The sequence below is a fragment of the Pyrus communis genome, chromosome 15 (assembly GCF_041283825.1).
Source record: "Pyrus communis isolate YQ-2024b chromosome 15, ASM4128382v1, whole genome shotgun sequence".
NCBI lineage: Eukaryota > Viridiplantae > Streptophyta > Magnoliopsida > Rosales > Rosaceae > Pyrus > Pyrus communis.
This window is the reverse complement of record NC_142579.1, coordinates 38,379,073-38,399,706: the sequence shown is the minus strand read 5'-3', so window position 1 is coordinate 38,399,706 and position 20,634 is coordinate 38,379,073. Positions and strand designations below refer to the sequence as shown.

The 20,634-nt window shown below is 39.1% G+C and overlaps 4 protein-coding genes and 1 pseudogene across 4 annotated transcripts; 3 read left to right on the top strand and 2 right to left on the bottom strand.

The window, feature by feature from the left end:
• Positions 1 to 395: 395 nt before the first annotated feature.
• On the bottom strand, positions 396 to 2,544 carry LOC137743763 (UPF0481 protein At3g47200-like). Its single transcript, XM_068483995.2, has 2 exons — positions 2,393 to 2,544; positions 396 to 2,014 (listed from the first exon to the last, which is right to left on the bottom strand). Exon 2 carries the CDS (start codon positions 1,973 to 1,975, stop codon positions 614 to 616), a length of 1,362 nt encoding a protein of 453 aa, XP_068340096.1. The 5' UTR covers positions 1,976 to 2,014; positions 2,393 to 2,544; the 3' UTR covers positions 396 to 613.
• Positions 2,545 to 3,145: 601 nt separating this feature from the next.
• On the bottom strand, positions 3,146 to 5,243 carry LOC137708395 (protein DCL, chloroplastic). The gene is made up of 2 exons (XM_068447460.2): positions 4,642 to 5,243; positions 3,146 to 3,654 (listed from the first exon to the last, which is right to left on the bottom strand). Exons 1-2 carry the CDS (start codon positions 5,107 to 5,109, stop codon positions 3,478 to 3,480), a joined length of 645 nt encoding a protein of 214 aa, XP_068303561.1. The 5' UTR covers positions 5,110 to 5,243; the 3' UTR covers positions 3,146 to 3,477.
• Positions 5,244 to 5,735: 492 nt separating this feature from the next.
• On the top strand, positions 5,736 to 8,985 carry LOC137714911 (glutamate receptor 2.1-like; annotated as a pseudogene).
• A 2,083-nt stretch (positions 8,986 to 11,068) lies between these two features.
• LOC137733575 (glutamate receptor 2.9-like) lies at positions 11,069 to 14,499 on the top strand. The gene is made up of 5 exons (XM_068472711.2): positions 11,069 to 11,434; positions 11,512 to 12,803; positions 12,900 to 13,203; positions 13,296 to 13,693; positions 13,866 to 14,499. The coding sequence occupies exons 1-5, from the start codon at positions 11,173 to 11,175 to the stop codon at positions 14,190 to 14,192; spliced, it is 2,583 nt and encodes an 860-aa protein (XP_068328812.1). The 5' UTR covers positions 11,069 to 11,172; the 3' UTR covers positions 14,193 to 14,499.
• A 991-nt stretch (positions 14,500 to 15,490) lies between these two features.
• LOC137737754 (uncharacterized) lies at positions 15,491 to 20,634 on the top strand. Its single transcript, XM_068477310.2, has 12 exons — positions 15,491 to 16,306; positions 16,720 to 16,894; positions 17,137 to 17,220; positions 17,536 to 17,777; positions 18,051 to 18,282; positions 18,477 to 18,641; positions 18,727 to 18,858; positions 19,126 to 19,239; positions 19,470 to 19,517; positions 19,764 to 19,842; positions 19,953 to 20,009; positions 20,211 to 20,634. Exons 1-12 carry the CDS (start codon positions 16,116 to 16,118, stop codon positions 20,267 to 20,269), a joined length of 1,578 nt encoding a protein of 525 aa, XP_068333411.1. The 5' UTR covers positions 15,491 to 16,115; the 3' UTR covers positions 20,270 to 20,634.

Genomic DNA, 20,634 nt, shown 5'->3' with positions numbered 1-20,634 from the left:
GTAAACGACTTTCCTAGGCAACTCCTCTTTAAGTTACTAACCGGAGGAACAAAATCATAACCACAAGCTTTTTAAGATTTCTTGGTCCATTTTAACCAAGATTATTTCATAGCCTATGCACACCGTGGGAATTCGCACAGAAACAAGAGATTAGAAAGTGAGTTGGGACTGGATGATTTTATGAATAATTTTGTAAATTCAAATTATTGGAGTGAATAATAAGAATTTACCATATCTACTTATACTTTCCAACATCTTGCTCTTAATAATTTAAAATTGACATATAACAAGCAATATTTCCTTGACGTACAAGTTATACAAAGTCGGATGATTCGACAAATCTAGCTTCATAAACTGCGTCCGAGCTTTCGGAAATGTCTGAGAACGAATCTAACTTATGCTTAAGAAAGATAATTTCGAATTATTTCATAGCTGAATGGGAGTGCGTCTTCAGTGTGAATCCTCATTTGATTGGAATACATGAAAACAAATACAAACCAAGCGAACTTAACAGGAGATAACATTGAAACAAATACAAACAGAGATTTCTCATCAACACTGCATGAGCATGACATTAACTGGGAAAAAGCAACATTGCGAACTGGAAGCCGGTCTACTGCTGCTGCTTGTTGTATGACAGAATGGAATAAACTGTTTGTATCAATGTCAAAACTGTAACAACCCCGACAGTAATGTAAAGATTAATCAATTCCAGGGGATTTCTGAAATAAACTTCTAACTGAGCACGCCACTTGTTCCAGGGTGTCCCACAAAATTTATTCAGATCCTTGTAGAGTCTTGCGTAAGAAAAATTGTAAACGATGATACCATTGGAAAGATTATTCAAGAGCCAGGCCATGTCATCGCCCACAAAATTTTCTATAACTCCTCTCTTGATAAGAAGCTCTACATCTTCCTTGGACTTAATAAGGTGATCCAACAACACAGCATAAGAGGCATATTTACTCACACCGGTTATTGTTTCACACTGTTCATAAGCGACGAGATTTCTAAACAGCGATTCTCCGTTCTTATGAACCCTTATTGGTGGAATTCGCAACACTCCATCTTCGAAGGTTATGTTGAGCATGTCATCATTTTTTCGACCCCTAGCAAGCATGACTCCTGATCCTGCAAGCTCTGTCACAGAGGGAATCGGGGACCACCATAAGGGCTCATGCGCGTCATCTGATCCATACGATCCGATCAGAGAGTTTCTTATGAAGTCGAGTAAATGTTTGCTTCCCGATGGTCCATTGGCCCGTGGATGCTGTATATCCAACTGAAGAGTTTGAACTTGAGGTGGATGCTTGATAAGTCTGTCTTGGTCTAACAGATGCATCCCCAAGCTATGCTCCCGAAAATATTGTAGAGTAATCTCAGGAAGTGAACGAGAACGAGTATGGTTATCGTTACCTGTACTGGTTTCCCGCGTGAGATCAAATAAACGGTCAATAACTCTCCAAGGAAGCTGGTTTTCAAGAAGAAGCAAGTCATTTATAAGCGCCGTGCGCATCCATGACTTGTGGAACACAGGATCTTCGTCCTCGGTTTGCACCTCTCCTGAAGACTTCCTGAAGAGTTCGATAATGAAGCATCCATCAACCACCAGCATTTCCACAAAACCATCACTGCTCATATCAACTTTTTCTTCATAGCTTTTCCGGCAATCTTCTTCTATACCTCTAATAGCTTCGACAAAGTGCTTTAAACCAGTTTTTCGAGTCTGATCTCGCTGAAGCAGGCCATGCAAATACCACAATTTAATTCCTTCCATGGTTTGCAAATTCGATCCACGGTGCAATGGTCCAATTGAGATCAAACGTGGAACATAAACTCTTTCGTAATCATTACGCAGCACATTAGGGACTCTAAATATGGAATGATGACCGCGTAACGGGGACTGCGGCTTAAGTTTTCCTTGAATCGAGAATGCTAACTCTTCATTTTCATTTCTCAAACTATATGCTTCCATTTCATTCGCGTTCCAACTCCGTGTCGATTAATTGAAAATCTGCTTTAAACAGGGGGAAAATAGAATTATAACTCCTACTACTCCCTGCAGCTCTAATATACTTTATGTAAGACTTTTTCCCTCAAATTTACAGTGAATTTTCAAAGTGCTATAGCTTAACACATTTCTGATTTGCCAATATATATGTGTGTGTGTGTGTATATATATATATATATAATTATTATTGGCACTCCAAAAATGTCATTTTGCATTCCAAACTTTTTATAATTAGAAAGAAAAATATACAAGAGTGTAGAATGAACTTTTTGGAGTACTAATAAAAATTCTCTATATTTATATTATACAGGTAATTGACAGAATAAGAGATAAGAACATGTTTGACACATAATTATATAAGTTTTTGTGGAAGAAACTTACAAAGATGATCGGTTTTGATGTAATTAATTCTCGTCGGCCTGCAGGTTCTTGCTCGGATATATGTTCTGAAAATATCTCAGTATTTTATACAAAATGAGATTTTTATATATTTAGTATATAAAAAGATTTGGAATTAGGCAAGTAAAGGGGCACGTGATTCTTGACTTGGAAGTAGCCAAGTAATCGGGCAACGTGATTCTTGCAAAAACCCATTTGGTGATTCGTTTCTTCATTTGATTGGGTTCCTTCAAACTTTTAATGCCTTTTATGTCTCTCAAGCATCGGATATTAAAGTAATACTTCATATGTCATAATACAAGTGGAAGAAATTTTACCAATTGAACACGTTTGGAATCCCAAAGGACCCACTGCATCAATGGATGGAACCCAATATTGTATGTGGCGTGAATTGACTCCCAACCATTGGTGCAAGTGTTTGCCCCCTCTGCATCAAGCATCAATAGCGGGAAGCCACTCGCCCACAAGCACAATAATGTTTTGTACTTGAAGGATTCATGGTTCCTGAGATTGGCATAACTCTTCATTTTGGTTAAAATCAATAAAACTAGTCCTTAAATTTGTCTACCGTCAATCATTTTGGTACTTCTGTAAAATATCTATTAAATAAGAATAAAATAATAAAAATACTCTCAAAATTTGTCAACTCATTTTGGTTCAACCATTTATCGAATTGAGGGTATTTCTATCATTTTGGTCCTTATTTAAAAGAGATTCACAAAAGGAACAAAACGATTGACTGTGGAAAATTTAGGGACCACTTTTATTAGTTTCAAATCTCCGGATTACAGTGAGGAGTTATGCCAATGTCAGGAGCTATTTTAGCTAAAATGCCGAGAGAATAATAGCAAGCCAACACAATTTTATTCATCACAGCATTTACTCCCGCATTTTTACTAAAGTCGCATCATGTACCTTGAAAGAATCTACCATATCTATTACTACTACTTTCCAACATCTTACTCTGTAACAATTTAAAATTGACACATAGCAAGCAATGCGGAACGAACAAAAAATTTTCTTTGACATACAGTTATACGAAGTCAGACGATTCGACAAATCTAGCTTCATAAACCGCGTCTGCGCTTTCGGAAATGTCTGAGAATGAAGCTGTCTGCGTATAAAGGATAATTCTTCCTTATCAGCCCCTTTATGCATTTCCAATATGAAAAGTCGACTAGTGTTCCGTCCTTTTGAACAATGAACAAACATCTTGAGCTTTCAAAATCCGGGTGATAACCAACCTGTCAACCCAAAACGAGAAAAACGCATCACTTAAGAAGCAGATTTACTTTTAATACAAATATAGCATGCTTGAGAAAAACCCCAAATCACTCATCTTTGATAAAGCGTTGGATGCAGAAAAAGTTTTTCGTATTTGGTTTTAAATTTCAAAAACGACTATCTGAAGCCAAGTTCCATCATTTTGGAAGCATATATGCTTCTACATGCACTGCGATCCTTTCGGGATACTAGGGGTGGATTAGCATTTCTTTGGTCAGTTCATTATATTCCTTCTAAACACCATATATCAACAAGTAAGAATTGTTACTTATCGTTCTCAGGTAAAAGCCATATCTGAAACAATACAGATAACTAGATATCTAAGGGGAACTAGAGAGATTGAGCTCCAACCCCCTTCCACAATAAGTGGAGTGTAAAACACTCCCACATTGGAGTGCGGGTGTTTGGAGGGGAAGCGATACTAAAATATGACGAAGGAAGAAGATCACAATCGTGGCCGCCATACCCAAGTTCTCGTAGCTGAGTTTGGAGGATAAAAGATGGATGATGCTTTATGAGTCAGACTTGAATCAAAATTAAATTTAAAAAGTAGTCAAAACCCGAAAGCAATCAAGTCTGATCAATGCCAAAACAGAAATGACAATCAGCTAGCAGAAGCTATCCAGCAACAGGCATATCCAAAAAGATACTATTCATGTTTCTCTAGATGCTCAGTTGCCAAAATCCTCTCACTCAAAAGCACTTCTACAAACGAAAGTCATAGAGATCATACAAAAAATGGGCAATCGGGTAATCGATCCACGGAATTGTAAAGCAGCTTAATTCAAAAGCACCAAAACACTAAAACACTAAAATGGGCAATCAAGATTCAAGACCAACATCCAATAACCAAAATTGGCACCAAAACACTAAACCCCAGAATTGAAAACCAGCTTAATCCAAAAGCAGCTTAATCTGCGACAATTGAACAAAGAAACAGAATTTACCGTGATATAATCGATCCCAGAACCGATCTTCTTCTTAGCTTCAGGATGAAACGGAAGCAGCCTTTGGAGAACAGTCTTCTGATGCTCAGGACTCAATCTATCTCCACTCTCATACTTCCCCGAATGAAGAATCATCCTCACAAACCCTACCAGCGGAACCGTCTCCTCCAAAATCTTATCCTCCCAATCGACCCACTTCCCGTCTTCTCCCTCATCTTCCTCCGAATTCCCATCCATGTCCTTTCCAGACGACACCACCGGCTTCCGGAGCAGTTCCGGGTCGGGCCCCGGCGTCTCGGGCCTCCCAATTCTGCTTCCCCCGTCGGCTCCCGTCTTCAGGGAGCAGAGGCGGGGGTGGGGCGACTTCGCTTTGAGGAAAGGGAAGGATAGAGTTAGGGGGCAGAGCTGGAGGGTGAGGGAGTTTATGTGGTGGTGGAGGAGCGGCGGTGATCTGGAGAGAGATGCCATGGCTGCGCGCCCAGAGGTACTAGTTGCTAGTTGCTGTGACTAAAAGGTGCTTTTTTGGTAATCACTTTTTCTCATAGTTCTTCAAAGTTGAAGGCTTGCAGACCCATCATCAGTTACAGTCAGCCCCTGTAGAGCTTTAGCAGATAAACAAGGAAATGCTTGCGAGGTTCTCTACTCTCCACCTCGCTTCAGGTTTTGGGCCAAGAGCCCAAGCCCAATATAAAAACACTATTTGAGCTTGGATTGTGCTTCGGTCAAGGTGCATGTGTTGGCGCCTGTTGAGTTCTAACCGTTGATGTATTGTGCGCTCCCACAAATTGACGGTCATAGTCACCTAGCCATAACAATTCTCTTGGAAATATGTTACCACGCATATATATATCTACTTATCTTATATTTCTATTTCTCTTAAGGTAATCGCATTGACTAAAAAGAATGTGCTCTTTCTATGCGAGTTCAAATTAACCTATGCTCAATCTAGATTGGTTTAGATTAAAGATACTACTCGTATCGAGATTAAAAAGTAAAGTAGGAAGGCCTAGAGTTGAAATTTGGAGACCTCAACCATGTGTGGAGCTCTTTGCATTATATATATAAGTAGCATATTTGGCATTATCTATCAGTCTATGCAAAGCAACAATTTCAGCTGTCCAATACCACCGGCTTTCGATTCTGCTGCCACCGTCCAGCCCAGTCTTCAGCCCAAAAAGACGAGCACGGTTCGTAGTACAAGGAAGGAGAGCGAGGGAGGAGAGAGGCCATTGCACTGCCGTAGCTACTAAGCTACTGCTGTAATTAAAGTATGATTTTTAACTTCTCAGCTCTAGCACCATAGCTAGATTAAGTTAAATTTTAAGGACTTTTGCGTGGTCAGTTGTCAATTTCTTTGGTAGCATGGACCTTGGTGGTATGAATTTCTCAGAATCTGCAGATACACATATACATAATTACATATGCAGTATATATATATATATATGTATATATTATTCTGAGAGGTTAGCAAGTAGCAGTCCGGTACAAACGCAGCCAGAATTGGGTAGTTAAGGCAACTATACTCACGGATTTTTAGTTCAAGGACGAAAGCTCTAATCGGGACAAAGTCCAAGGACCCACGCTGTAGTTTCTTAGTTGGGGAACTCAGCTCGAGCAACAGCTGCAGGTAAATTTACGTTTGCAGTACTAATTTTGCAACCTTATATTTGCATCACAATATCAGCAATTCGTTTTTGTTTTGCAGCGATCAATCTCCTCATCAGCAAAGAAGTTGTGGCCATTGTCAGAAGACTGACCATGCAGGAAGCAGATCTTATCTCTGAGATTGATAATACCACCGAGAATATTTTTCCCATCATATCCCTTACTTCCACTGCAGCGAGCCCACGATCAGTGTCATTTCAAAGCCCAATTTTCATCCAAATAGCTAACAATATCGTCTTCCACACGCAATGCGTTGCAGCCTTAGTTGGTCATTTCCAATGGCGAAAGGTGACTGCAGTTTACGAGAACAACAATGAGTTTTTCTCCACTTCAGGGATCAAAACTCTCCTCTCTGATTCACTTAGATTGGTCAAGTCAACGATTAAACACCACCGAGACTTCCCATCCTTGTCTTCACTCTCTAACTCGGATGCCTTTGTTGAACAAGAGCTAAAGAAGTTGAGACGCAAGAGAAATAGGGTCTTCATAGTCATGAAATTCTCTTTGCAGTCAGCAGTCATTTTCTTCGAAAAAGTGAAGGAGATGGGCATGATGGACAAAGGCTATGCGTAGTCACAGATGAGATTGCAAGCCTTCTCGATTCTGTTAACACCTCTGTCAAGTATAATGTGCAAGGTGTTATTGGTGTTAAAGCCAATTTTGTCGAAACAACGAGTCATTCAGACAATTCAAAACCAGATTTCGCAGGATATACGGACTACAGTACCCTGACGAAGAAGAAACATCTAGTCCTAGTATCTTCACTCTCTGAGCTTATGATGCAGTTGCGGCCATTACTCGAGCAGTGACAATATTGCAAGAGTGAAATGCTACCTCAAAAGAATTGTCTCAAAATATTTTGTCTACTGCTTCACGAGGTCTCAGTAGCATGCTAGAATTCAAGAATGGTATGCTATCACAACCACTGACATTTAAAATCATTAACGTGGCTGGAAAAAACTACAGAGAGATGGCATTCTGGTCGCCAAGATACGGTTTCTCAAAGAACTTGATGAAAAAGGGGATGGCTACTGGTTTTTCTGAAGTTTTGGGGCCAATCTATTGGCCTGGTGGCTTACAAACAACCCCAAAATGCTGTGCTCCGGTTAATGTGGTTCGGCCCTTAAAAATAGGGGTTCCTGCCAGGGGTGCATTCAAGCAGTTTGTGAACGTAAGATATTACCCTGACAAGAATGAGACACGCATCTCAGGATTTTCAATCGATGTGTTTAAAGCAGCTGTCCAACATCTTCCTTATCAGTTGCCTTACGTGTCCATTCCCTTCAATGGCTCGTAGGATGAAATGGTGATACTGGTGTAAAAAAAGGTAGAGAATCTCTTTCTTCTGGTTTCTCGTATTAACACTACACTGATGACCATTTTAATCTATCTAAAGCAGAGCTTTGATGCAGCTGTGGGTGATTTCAAAGTCATATCTGATCGGTATCATTATGTTGAACATAAGCTCGGGGCTTGAGATGGTTGTTACCGTGAAGCCAGAGAAGCTCAAGGAAAAATCGATGTTCATGCATGCCTTCACCAAAGAAATGTGGTTCCTACTGTTTGTTACACACCTTTCTGTATGTTTGACCGTCTGGTAAATTGAAAATAATGGAGACAACCCCAAATTAAAGGGCACTGGGGCAATGCTTTGGTTCTCTGTCACCGTCCTCTTCTTTGCACACAGTAAGTACTGTCATAGAAAACGAAAACATTCATACTGCTTGTCGCAGTCCCTCGATCGCATACAGCCTAACATGTTTTAATACATATACAGGAGAGCGAGTTCATAACAATTGGGCTCGGTTGGTTCTGGCTCCATAGTTGGTTGTGATTCTAGTTGTAACGGCCACTTTCACACCTCCACGATGACACTCTCTCTCAAGTCCAACCATCTGTGCTTGATATTGAAACTCTTCAAAAAATGAATGCAACCGTTGGTTGTAATGGCAACTCTTTTATTGTTAGATATTTGACCGATGTTTTAGATTTTAGGCCCGAAAACATCAAGGGCATAGCCTTCTTAGGTGACTACCCAAATGCCTTTGAGAAGCAAGATATTGCAGTAGCTTTCTTTGTCGTGCCTCATGCTAAAGCCTTCCTCGCAAAATACTGCACGGGCTACACAAAAACCAGACGTGTTTACAAGCCTAGCGGTTTTGGATTTCTGTGTTTCTTTCTCCCCTCCCTTCCTTAAACATCATGTAGTCATTTTAATTTGTTTCTGTGTATCGTTACATGTACCATACGGATCATTGTCTACATATAATCCTTTTGAAAGGATGGTAATGCTGGAGGTAATCTCGTTGTCTGCTGCAGGTTTTTCCGAAGGGTTCTCATCTGGAGATTGACATCTCGGAGGCAATACTAGAGGTAACTGAGAATGGACAAGTTGAAAAATTGGAAGAAGAAATGCTGACCGGGCTGTCCTCTCCAAACTGTACAAACAAATTGAATGGTGGTCCAATGGGAATAGGTCCTGGTCCTTTCTCTGGCCTATTTCTAATTTCTAGTCTTGCTTGTTCATTGGCAATTTTGGTTGTAGTTGCACGTACCGCGGGTAAGCATCTGCGAGACTTGAGCTACACGCGACTATGAGCAATGTTAATCGACAAAAAAATGTGGAGACACTTAGCCTAGAGCTACCGATTTGTAGCTCAGTCAATGGCATGCTCTTAATCGACTAATCAAGTCTCTTGTAAATTTATATCATTATTCAGTTCAATGCATCGGCATACAAAAGTGTGTCTAAAAGTTGAGTGGCAAAAACATGAAATGCATTTACTTTAACTACATGCAACCTTTTCAAAACTTATCTTTTTATTATCCAAAAAAAAAAAAAAAACAATTGGGACCCTCCACATGCAGCACGATGCGGATTTTCTTTAGAAGAACCATCTGTATTAAGTGCAATCTAAGAAAATTAAGGAGACCAAAGCTTGTGTGTTCAATTTAGATTGGAAGACCTCAAACAGTCAAACATGTGCGGAGCTCTTTGGATTATGTGTAAGTGCCATATTGGGCAGTATCTATCAGTCTACGCATATTGGGCGGTTTTCGATTCTACTGCCACCGTCCGGCCCAGTCTGCAGCCCATAAAGACGGGCGCGGTTCGTAGTAAGGGGAAGGAGAGAGAGGGAGAGAGGCCATTGCAGTGCCGTAGCTACTAAGCTACTGCTGTAATTAAAGCATGATTTTTAACTTCTAAGCTCTACCACAATAGCTAAATTAAGTTAAATTTTAATAAATTTTGCCTGGTAAGTTGTCAATTTATTTTGAGCATAGACCTTGGTGGTATGAATTTCTCAGAATCTGCATATAGACATATACACGAATATATATATATATATATATATATATATATATATATATTTGTGAGACATTAACATTATGCAGGAAGCTGCCATGGCATTCCGAGATGATACAATTTATTTGGCTTCGATATCACACCGATTTTTACCTGAGAATTAATACTTCGTCTCCCATTTAACAATTCATCATGTCGCTATCATATACGACATCAAGTTTATCTTCAAATCTGTTTCCGAGAATCTACATATATTATTCTGAGTCAAATGCTATTCGTGTGATGTAAATGTAGGTAGTTAAGACACTTATTCTCACGGATTTTTAGTTCAAGGATCAAAGCTTCAATCGGGTCAAAGTCTAAAGAAAGTTGAGGTTATACCATAAAATCAAGGGGAAACTTGATATAAGTCCAATTTTTTGAGCCAATAGTATGAATAGTCCAATTTATTAAAATAAGTCCAATTTGTTATATTTAATTATCTAATTATCAATAGTTATTTGTTCAATGATAAGATTTATTATAAAAATCAAATTTCTTCCCAATTATCTCTTTGCTTATTTCTTTTTATTTATCTTTTTGTTATTTCTCGTTCTTCCTCCTACTTTAAACCCCATTTATAGATTTTATTTTTAATTTTAATAATCAACCTATATCACAGGTTAATTATATTTATCTACCTATATGACAGATTCTTTTTTTATAATCAACCTGTCACAGATTAATGTGTCTTGCTTGTAGGTATGTTATGTTTTTTTACCTTTTAATTAGGTTTCATATCTCACGTATAGGTATTATATACATTCATATATTTGTTACTTGAGTTAGGGTATAATGTTTTGCAGATAAATTTATGTTAGTATATTAGTTTTTTTGTTATAAGATATTAAATATATTCTTTTGGAGTTGGAAAATGCATAATATTAGAAGATTTTAATTGATTTTTAATATTTTTAGAAAACGTAAAATGAGTATAAAAGAAATAAAAACATATAATTAGATAACTAGACTCACTCCTAAAAACACTCTACATTTTTGGACCTGGATCTAAAAGCTCCTAAAATCAATTGGCAGTATAAGGAGTAGCCCAACTTCTTATAAGCCCTTATATGGTTTGGTCTCTCAGTGACGTGAGACTTTATCTTCGCATTCTCACAAAGTCCAAGACCTATGGTGTACTTTTTTAGTTGAGGACTTGAAACAAGTGGGGAATTCTTTGCATTGTATAATACATGTTATTCTCATTTGTCCGGTAATATTCTTTGTATCTTGCTATGACTTTAGGGTATGTGCCTCCTACTTGGGGAGGCTTATTAGTCCCATTGATCTGTTGAGTGTTGACTTTCATAAAATATTGCACCCCAGAAAACCATAAAAACAAGTTAGGAGAAAATCGTCGTTGAAATGTTATGTAAAACAAATACGATAAAATATAAATTTCAGAAAAATCCCCCAACTTTGAATTTTTCATGATTCCTGCTGTGCCTAAAGTCAAGTCATCAAGCTCTAAATACCATGAATGCTGTATATTTCGGAAGGACTAACAACGAAAAGCAAGAATGCTTCGTGGTCTTTCCTTCTTTCTGGTATTGCTATTGTTTGTGAGTTCAGCCAAGGCTAATGGAAGAGAGGAAAAATGTCAACTAACTCAACAGATAACTGCAAGAATCGGTTGTGTCATCGATCTCAGCTCTCGCGTGGGTAAGGAACAAAAAATCGCCATGGAAATGGCTGTCCAAGATCTTTTTAAGTCGACCTGCGCTAAAGTGGATTTGCACCTGAAAGATTCTCTAGGGAACTCAGCTCGAGCAACGGCTGCAGGTAAATTTATATTCGCAGTACCAATTTGTAACCTTATATTTGAATGCCGATATCAGCGGTTTGTTTTTGTTTTGCAGCAATCAATCTCCTCAGCAGCAAACAGGTTGTGGCCATTGTCGGAGGACTGACCGTGCAGGAAGCAGCTCTTATCTCTGAGATTGATAATATCACCGAGAGTATTGTTCCCATCATATCCCTTACTTCCACTGCAACGATGCCGCGATCAGCGTCACCTCAAAGGCCAATTTTCATCCAAATAGCTAACGATATCGTCTTTCACATGCAATGCGTTGCAGCCTTAGTTGGTCATTTCCAATGGCGAAAGGTGACTGCAGTTTACGAGCACAACAATGAATTTTCTTCCACTTCAGGGATCATAGCTCTCCTCTCTCATTCACTTAGCTCGGTCAACTCAGAGATTGAACACCACCGAGATTTCCCATCCTTGTCTTCTCTCTCTAACTCGGATGCCTTCGTTGAAGAAGAGCTAAAGAAGTTGAGAAGCAAGAACAATAGGGTCTTCATAGTCATGCAATTCTCTTTGCAGTCAGCTGTCTTTTTCTTCGAAAAAGTGAAGCAGATGGGCATGATGGACAAGGGCTATGCGTGGATTGTCACAGATGAGATTGCAAGCCTTCTCGATTCTGTTAACATTTCTGTCAAGTATAATATGCAAGGTATTATTGGTATTAAAACCAATTTTTTCGAAACAACCGCATCATTCAGACAGTTCAAAACCAGATTTCGCAGGATATACGGACTACAGTACCCTGACGAAGAAGAAACTTCTAGTCCTAGTATCTTCGCTCTCCGAGCTTATGATGCAATTGGGGCCATTACTCGAGCGGTGACAATATTGCAACATGGAAATGCTACCTCAGAAGAATTGTCTCAAAAAATTTTGTCTACTGCTTCCCTAGGTCTTAGTGGCATGCTAGAATTCAAGAACGGTATGCTATCACAACCACCGACGTTTCAAATCATTAATGTGGTTGGGAGAAGCTACAGAGAGATGGCATTCTGGTCGCCAAGATACGGTTTCTCAAAGAGCTTGATGGAAAAGGGGATGGATAATGGTTTTTCTGAAGTTTTGGGTTCAACCTATTGGCCTGGTGGCTTACAAACAACCCCAAATTGGTGGACTCCGGTCAATGTGGATCGACCCTTAAAGATAGGGGTTCCTGCAAGGGGTGCATTCAAGCAGTTTGTGGACGTAAGACATGGTCCTGGCACGAATGAAACACGCATCTCGGGATTTTCAATCGATGTGTTTAAAGCAGCTGTCGAATATCTCCCTTATCAGTTGCCTTACGAGCTAGTTCCCTTCAATGGCTCGTATGATGAAATGGTGAAACTGGTCTACAATAAGGTAGAGATTATTTTCTTCTGGTTTTTCGTATTAACGCTGTTTTCCTAGGGCTCTATTCTATAGACACTGATGACCATTTTAATCTATTTAAAGCAGAGCTTTGATGCAGCTGTTGGTGATTTCGAAGTCATATCTGATCGGTATCATTATGTTGAATTCACACAGCCATACATAAGCTCGGGGCTTGAGATGGTTGTTCCAGTGAAACCAGATAAGCTGAAGGAAAAATGGATGTTCATGCGTGCCTTCACCACAGAAATGTGGTTCATGTTGTTTGTTACACACCTTTCTGTATGTTTCGTTGTCTGGTTAATTGAAAATGAACATGGAGACAACCCCGAAATAAAGGGAATTGGGGCAATGCTTTGGTTCTCTGTCACCGTCCTCTTCTTTGCACACAGTAAGTACTCTCATAAAAAACGAAAACATTCATACTGCTTTGTCGGAGTCCCTCCATTGCGTACAGCCTAACATGCTTTCGTATATATGCAGGGGAACAAGTTCATAACAATTGGGCTCGGTTGGTTCTGGCTCCATGGTTGGTTGTGATTCTTGCTGTAACGGCCACTTTCACTGCAAGCCTCACCTCCATGATGACTCTCTCTCAAGTCCACCCGTCCATGCTTGATATTGGCACACTTCATAAAATGAATGCAACCGTTGGTTGTAATGGCAACTCTTTTATTGTTAGATATTTGACCGATGTTTTAGATTTTAGACCCGAAAACATCAAAAGTATTACCTCCATAGGTGACTACCCAAATGCCTTTGAGAAGCAAGATATTGCAGCGGCTTTCTTTGTTGTGCCTCATGCTAAAGTCTTCCTCGCAAAATACTGCAAGGGCTACGTGACAACAGGGCCTGTTTACAAGCCTAGCGGTTTTGGATTTGTGTGTTTCTCCTCTCCCTTCTTTAAACATTGTATAGTCGTGTTTAATTTGTTTCTGCATAGCTGACATGAACCATATTTACGGATCATGCTGTGCACATAAAATCCTTTTGAAGGGATAGTAATGCTAGAGGTAACTGAGTAAGTCATTTTTTTCTCGTTGTCTGCCGCAGGTTTTTCCAAAGGGTTCTCCTCTGGCTATTGACATCTCGGAGGCAATGCTAGAGGCAACTGAGAATGGACAAATCGAAAAATTGGAAAAGCAAATGCTGGCCGGGCTGTCATCTCCTAACTGTAATTCTTCAAACAACTTGAATGGTGGTCCAGTAGGAATAGGTCCTGGTCCTTTCTCTGGCCTATTTCAAATTTCTGGTCTTGCTTGTTCGTTGGCATATTTGGTTATAGTTGCACGTATAGTGCGTAAGCATCTGCAGGACTTGAGCTACACGCGACTACGAGCAATGTTAACCGACACAAAAATGTGGAGACACTTAGCCTAGAGCTACCGGAATTCTAAGCATCATTGTTCCAGAAACACGTACCTTACTTTAGCTGATTAAACAAAATTGTAAGCTCAGTCAGTGGCACACGACTTGTTGCCGGCGAATGTGAATTTACATGTTTCCGCATTCTTCCCTTTCAATGATTTTCATATCCGGCCAAAGTCAGTTCCGTTGTTTGGTTTCAGTTTATTTCAGGCAGGATTGTTTGTAAACCCTGTAACTGCTAGCTGCTAAATAAGAGCACCGGGCGATCTTAATGAATCCAGCCACTTGAATTTTGAGGTCTGCCAGCCTCCTCCCAAAAGCATGCTCGCGAAACTTGGTTACATCCTCGGTCTTTTTTGATATTTCGCTCGCACTTTGGACGCGGCTGTGTGTTTTCAGTAATCCAATCTATATTATCAACGCATTCTATATTTTCCAACTCATCTTTGTTCTTCAACATCATCCACTTTGCCACAATATCGCAGTTCACGGGACTCAGACCTTCCTCGTTATAATTTGAACAAAATCTGTAAGAGCAGAGGCATGAAACATCACAAGTTCCGTAGCCACCAATAAAGTCTACAGCACAGTTGCAACCGGGAGCAGGGCACCACTTTCTCTTCCCGTTACTATCTTCCACATAAGACCTCAGAAGGTACCGCGAATACTTAGCCTTATCGGCATCACCATTGCCTTTGGTTGCCAACACAGAGAGGACCAAATCTTCGCCAACAGCAGCGCCACAGCACAGATGAGGACATTTTAGAGACAAACATCCAACACCATCTTTGCCAATCGATTCACTTACATAAGCTGCCCAACATGCTCTACAAAAAAAAATGGCCACAGAAACCGGAGCTCATTCTATGATCTCCACCACCAGCACCATATGTGTCGAAGCAAATTTCGCAAGTAAACGAACCAACACTTCGATCAACAAGTGGAACGTTCCTAAGCAATCCCATATGTTTCCAAGTGCACTTGTCATGTTATGCCACTCAAATTTTAGTTAATTTTAACGTACAATAGTGGGCAAATGTAGGTTAAGTTTGTTGACCAATTAATAAGTATGGTGTCTTTGCGTTTAAATTTCTTTCAAAGTAGATTTGAATCATTTTTATCGCATTGTCATTGGTTTGTTTTGTCATTAACTATAAAGAAAATATACGATTGAGTGTAATTAGAGCAACTTACAAAATACAAGTTCACTGTTCACCGTAGCATCATGTGCTAGCAATACAACCTCATATGCAAAAAAACTCATCGTTGTATTACTAATGCAAAGCAAGTATGAAAGTTTTGTACCCGTACCAAGCAAGTCATTTTTACATAATTGGCGCACCACCGTCACATCATTCCAAGTACAAAATGGTTTTCCACTCCAAGTCCAGCCCAAAACCCGATCAAAACCAGTACAGTCCAGCTATTTTCAGATTCAGCCTTTGCTTTTCAACGTACAGATCTCCGCCGACACACCCAGTCGTCTGTACACTCACCTTTTCCTCTCTCTCTCTCTCTCTCTCCTCTTTCTCTCTCTCTCTAAAAAGTCAGAAACGAAATTTAATAAAATAAAAATTAAAAATCCTGCCGCTAAGATTCCAGTTCATGCGAGGAATACGGTGGAGTCGATTGCACTCCATTCCCTATTAAATCCATCGAAATAAAACAAAACCAGATTATTTATTAAGTAATTAATTAATTTATCCAGCCAAGCATGTATAAATAGTGAATATTATTTATAAATTTTGTACTCTCACCGTCTCACGCATGTGCCAGTGCAGACTCCCTAGTATCCCTTCTGAACTCTTACTCTGTCATTTTCGCAAGCACTTGGTGCGCTAGATCTCTCCTCGAATTCCTGCCACCGGAAGCTTCTCTTCTCCGCCGCTGAAATGTTGAGCTTTTGAACCGTTTTGATCGGGTTCGTCGGTGGAGATGGACGGCGGCGATGGGACGATGAGGCTCGGTGCTCTTAACTTGAAGCCGGATCGGGTCGGCGGCTTCGAGTCGGGTCCCGACGTGTCGGTTTCGTCGCCGGTCACGAGGCAGAAGGCTGTGGCGGCAAAGCAGTTCATTGAGAATCACTACAAGAACTACCTTCAAGGTCTGCAGGATCGCAAAGAGAGGTACTTTGCGCATTTTTTTATTTTTTAATTCGTCAAAAGTTTCAAAATTTGTATTGATTGTGATTCCAATTAGAAATCTCGAACTTCGTCTTCGATTCGTGCACACAGTTCTGCTAATACTGCATTTGTGTGTTTAAGCTCGATTTTTGAAATGCTTAATTTTTCCCTTTTGTTTCAATCAATCTTTTCCATATTAATGATAGTTTCAGTTTTTCTTTTGCTATTTATGTTATCTGTATGGCATTTTCGAAAACTCGAGCAACTGGAAGAACTAATTCTGATACGATTACTCGATTTAGCTGTGAACTTTAGTTTACTTGTTGTTCGCATTTATGGAGCGGTTTGAGTTAGTGCTGAACATGAAGGAATTGAAAATGTGTTGTTACTGAGATTAGACAATTTTTTTGTTATAGACGTCGAGCGCTTCAAAGGAAAGTACAAGAAGATCAGATACCGAGTGAGGAAGAAGAGGAGATGATGAGGAATTTGGAACGCCGAGAAACAGAATATATGAGGATGCAAAGACGTAAAATTGGCATTGATGATTTTGAGCAATTAACTGTGATTGGCAAAGGTGCATTTGGTGAGGTATGTGAATTATCATATTTCACAGAACTACTTCGGTTTTCCCTTATTGGCAAAGGAGAATCTCTCCAGTTCAAATAGCTCTTGTATAAGCTTTATGGGTACTTGCATAGCTTTGATAATTATGGGTATATGCTGAAGAAAAAATTATTGGTTACTTATATGTTTTGACCTACCTATATAGAATGAAATATACTGCCTGTCGTTAAAATATGGTACCATTCTTTTGTGTTTAATAATTGCAGGTAAGGTTATGTCGTGCTAAAGGTACAGGAGAGATTTATGCCATGAAGAAACTGAAGAAATCAGAGATGCTTAGTCGCGGACAGGTGACTGTTTAAAATTTTAAGAACTGTATCTCTAAAATCTTATTCCTTGCGGTATAGGAGAAGACTATCTTTGCTGCTGTACCCATTAGCTCCTTGTATACGAAGCAGTTCTATAAAGTATTGGTTCTAATTAGAAAACTGAGTACCCTAAGAATTGATCTATATTTATTTTAATACAATCATGTTACGCTAACATGATACTTGTCTTGATATTGTATGATATTACCATATCATTGTCCGTCATGATATATTGTCTTTCGATACAATATTACCATATCATTGTGCGTCATGATATATTGTCTTTTTGCATTTTAGGTTGAGCATGTGCGTTCTGAGAGGAACTTGCTTGCGGAGGTTGATAGTCGGTGCATTGTAAAACTTCATTATTCGTTTCAAGATTCTGATTTCTTGTACCTTATCATGGAGTACTTACCTGGTGGTGATATTATGACATTACTGATGAGAGAAGATACTCTTTCTGAAGATGTTGCTCGTTTCTACATGGCAGAGAGTATTCTGGCTATTCACTCAATCCATCAACACAACTACATTCATAGGTGTGACAGTTGTGTACCGTTTCAAATTTTAGTCAATAGCAACAAGTTTTTTCTCCTTTCCACTTGGTTTTTGGTTCGATAGTATTTTAGTTCAATATAAAGGTGATTTGGATGTGGACACATTTGGGTTCTCTAGCAGGTTCTTACCGTTAACGTACACAGACACAAAAGGAACACATAAAAACACACGAAACTCCATGTTATTTGAAAAAGTACTTGTTTCGGAGTCAAAACAGTTAAACTTACATCTACGTGACCTTGTTCTTCATATAGGGACATAAAACCAGATAACCTGATACTGGATAAAAATGGCCATTTGAAGCTTTCAGATTTTGGCTTGTGTAAACCTCTGGATGACAAGTATTCAACATTGTTGCTGGAAAATGATGATTTGACCTCCCAGGAATCTATATCTGAAACTGAAGGACAGTCTGGTTGTGATAAGGTTCCTTGGTTGATGCCAAAAGAACAGTTACAACAATGGAAACGAAATCGCCGTGCCTTGGTAATTTAATCCGATTTTCTTTTCAATTCTTCTTGAAATACTCATCCAAAATATTGAATTAAGTATGCTGACATATCAAGCAGTGATGCACTTTTTTATGCAGACTATTTGAAATTTGTAACTTCTTCACTTCGTAGTTATTGAGTGACTAATTGTAATTGTTCTGAGTTACTAAAAACATCCATCTTGTTTAGGCTTATTCAACCGTTGGAACTCTTGACTATATGGCACCTGAGGTGTTGCTCAAGAAAGGCTATGGAATAGAGTGTGATTGGTGGTCCTTAGGGGCAATTATGTATGAGATGCTTGTAGGCTATCCTCCCTTCTACTCTGATGACCCAAGGATCACATGCCGCAAGGTAATATCGTGATTGTATTTCTTAGATATTTGAAACAATCCTTTATAATTGCAGCAGAGTTAGACAACATTACTGTTTTCTGTAGATAATCAATTGGAGGACATACCTGAAATTCCCTGACGAACCCAAAATCTCGGAAGAAGCAAAGGATCTGATCTGTCACTTGTTATGTGATGTTGAGTCAAGGCTTGGGACTCATGGAGCAGAAGAAATTAAGGTAAGTTACCAGGTTTCAAAGAACTAATGATGTTCTGTATGAGTATCACATGAAATTTCAAGGAACTACTGTTTTTGAAATAACTGCTATAATGTAGAAATTAAACCTGAAAGTAATCACATGGTGGGGTGTGCTGAAATAGTTATTGTACTATACATAAGTAAACAAATGCAATGGATTGTTCTTAAATTATTTTACTCATGAATGTTAATGTTGTAATATATTCTTGTTTGATATTTGTTCACTTATAAAGCTAATGTTTCTCAGGCCCATCCATGGTTCAGATCTACTCAGTGGGACAGGCTGTATGAAGGCGAAGCTGCATATAAACCCAGAGTCATCGGAGACTTGGACACTCAGAATTTCGAGAAGTTTCCTGAAGTGAGTTCACTGATATTGATTTGGAATCTTATCCTTTAGTGGGACAAAATTTAAACTTTTTTAAGATGAACCGATGAAGATATAGATATGCCTGATATTCTTTGCACATTTGTATTTCCTTAGGAGGCCTGGCACTATCTTTTGGGTCCATGTCTTTAAGCATATTTTTGTTGAATCAGAACCAAATATTGTTGTTAACTTCCTTCCCTCTTTTTTGCCCCATTATATAGGTAGAGGGACCGCCATCTACAATGCCAACAGTGGGACCTTGGCGGAAGGTAAACTTCATATTCCCTATTCATATTCTCGTGTTGGGACCAAGATGCTGAAATCTCTGTTATGCTCTTTAAATTTTGTTTTCCCTTTAAGTAAAGCATTTTCTTCACATGTCCAATAGCGTCCCCCGTTACCCCTGCCAGCACGCTACAAAGCATTTTATGAGAGGGGATTGTTTTAGTTCTCTATTCTAATCAGTGCTGTATCAGTATGAAGCCTTACCTGATTTAGCTTGTTTGGCATTGCAGATGTTAACATCAAAAGATACCAATTTCATTGGATACACCTTTAAGAAATCCGATGTCCTTAAATCGCTTGAAAGTTCAGGTCTGCTTCTGACATGAGAAAATGAATCATATTTCATGGAGATGTCACATTATTCTTTGTGCCTCTTTCAAAATTTATGCCTAGCCTTATACTTGGGCCATACGTTGTAGGTACAGATATGAGATCAAATGGATCTTCAAAGTCCCCTTCTCTGATTTCCTTGTTAGGTACGGTTTTCTTGCAGTTACATCTTTTATCTCAACTCTCAGTGTATTGGCATAGAGTTATAGCATCATTATCTATAGGCAGTTTCATCTGTTATCCAATAATTCAAGACTCCGGCATCCGATAATTATAATTTTTTTAGTTCCTGGAACACAACAGCTGGCTAAATTTTACCTTACTCTTTCTGCTTCCTGCAATTGCAGGTAGAATTGACCTGCAAGACACTGTGATACCGGAGGGTGATCCGAAGCAGGAAATCTAAATTTTGTACTGCACCGCGTATTCTTATTTTCTTCATGCACGTGATCTGCAACGGAAGACGTCGTTACTATTCAAGATTAGATTCGGCAACACGTGCTTATTACACGAAGACATGAATAAAAAGGTCAGCTCAAAGTTGATATGATCTTGGGTGCTATTTCTTTTATGACACCACCCCAAATACGCCTTTGATGTATAACTATTGTAAAATCCATCATTCTTAAGCTAAACATTTATCCCCGCTCCCCCTATTTTTCGGAGATTTGTTGTTTTAACATATAGAGAGATCCCCCTTTGGTACAAACTTTCGTTGTACATTAACAGGTTAATTCAGTTTTGTCTATCAGAATGGATACATGTTTGAAA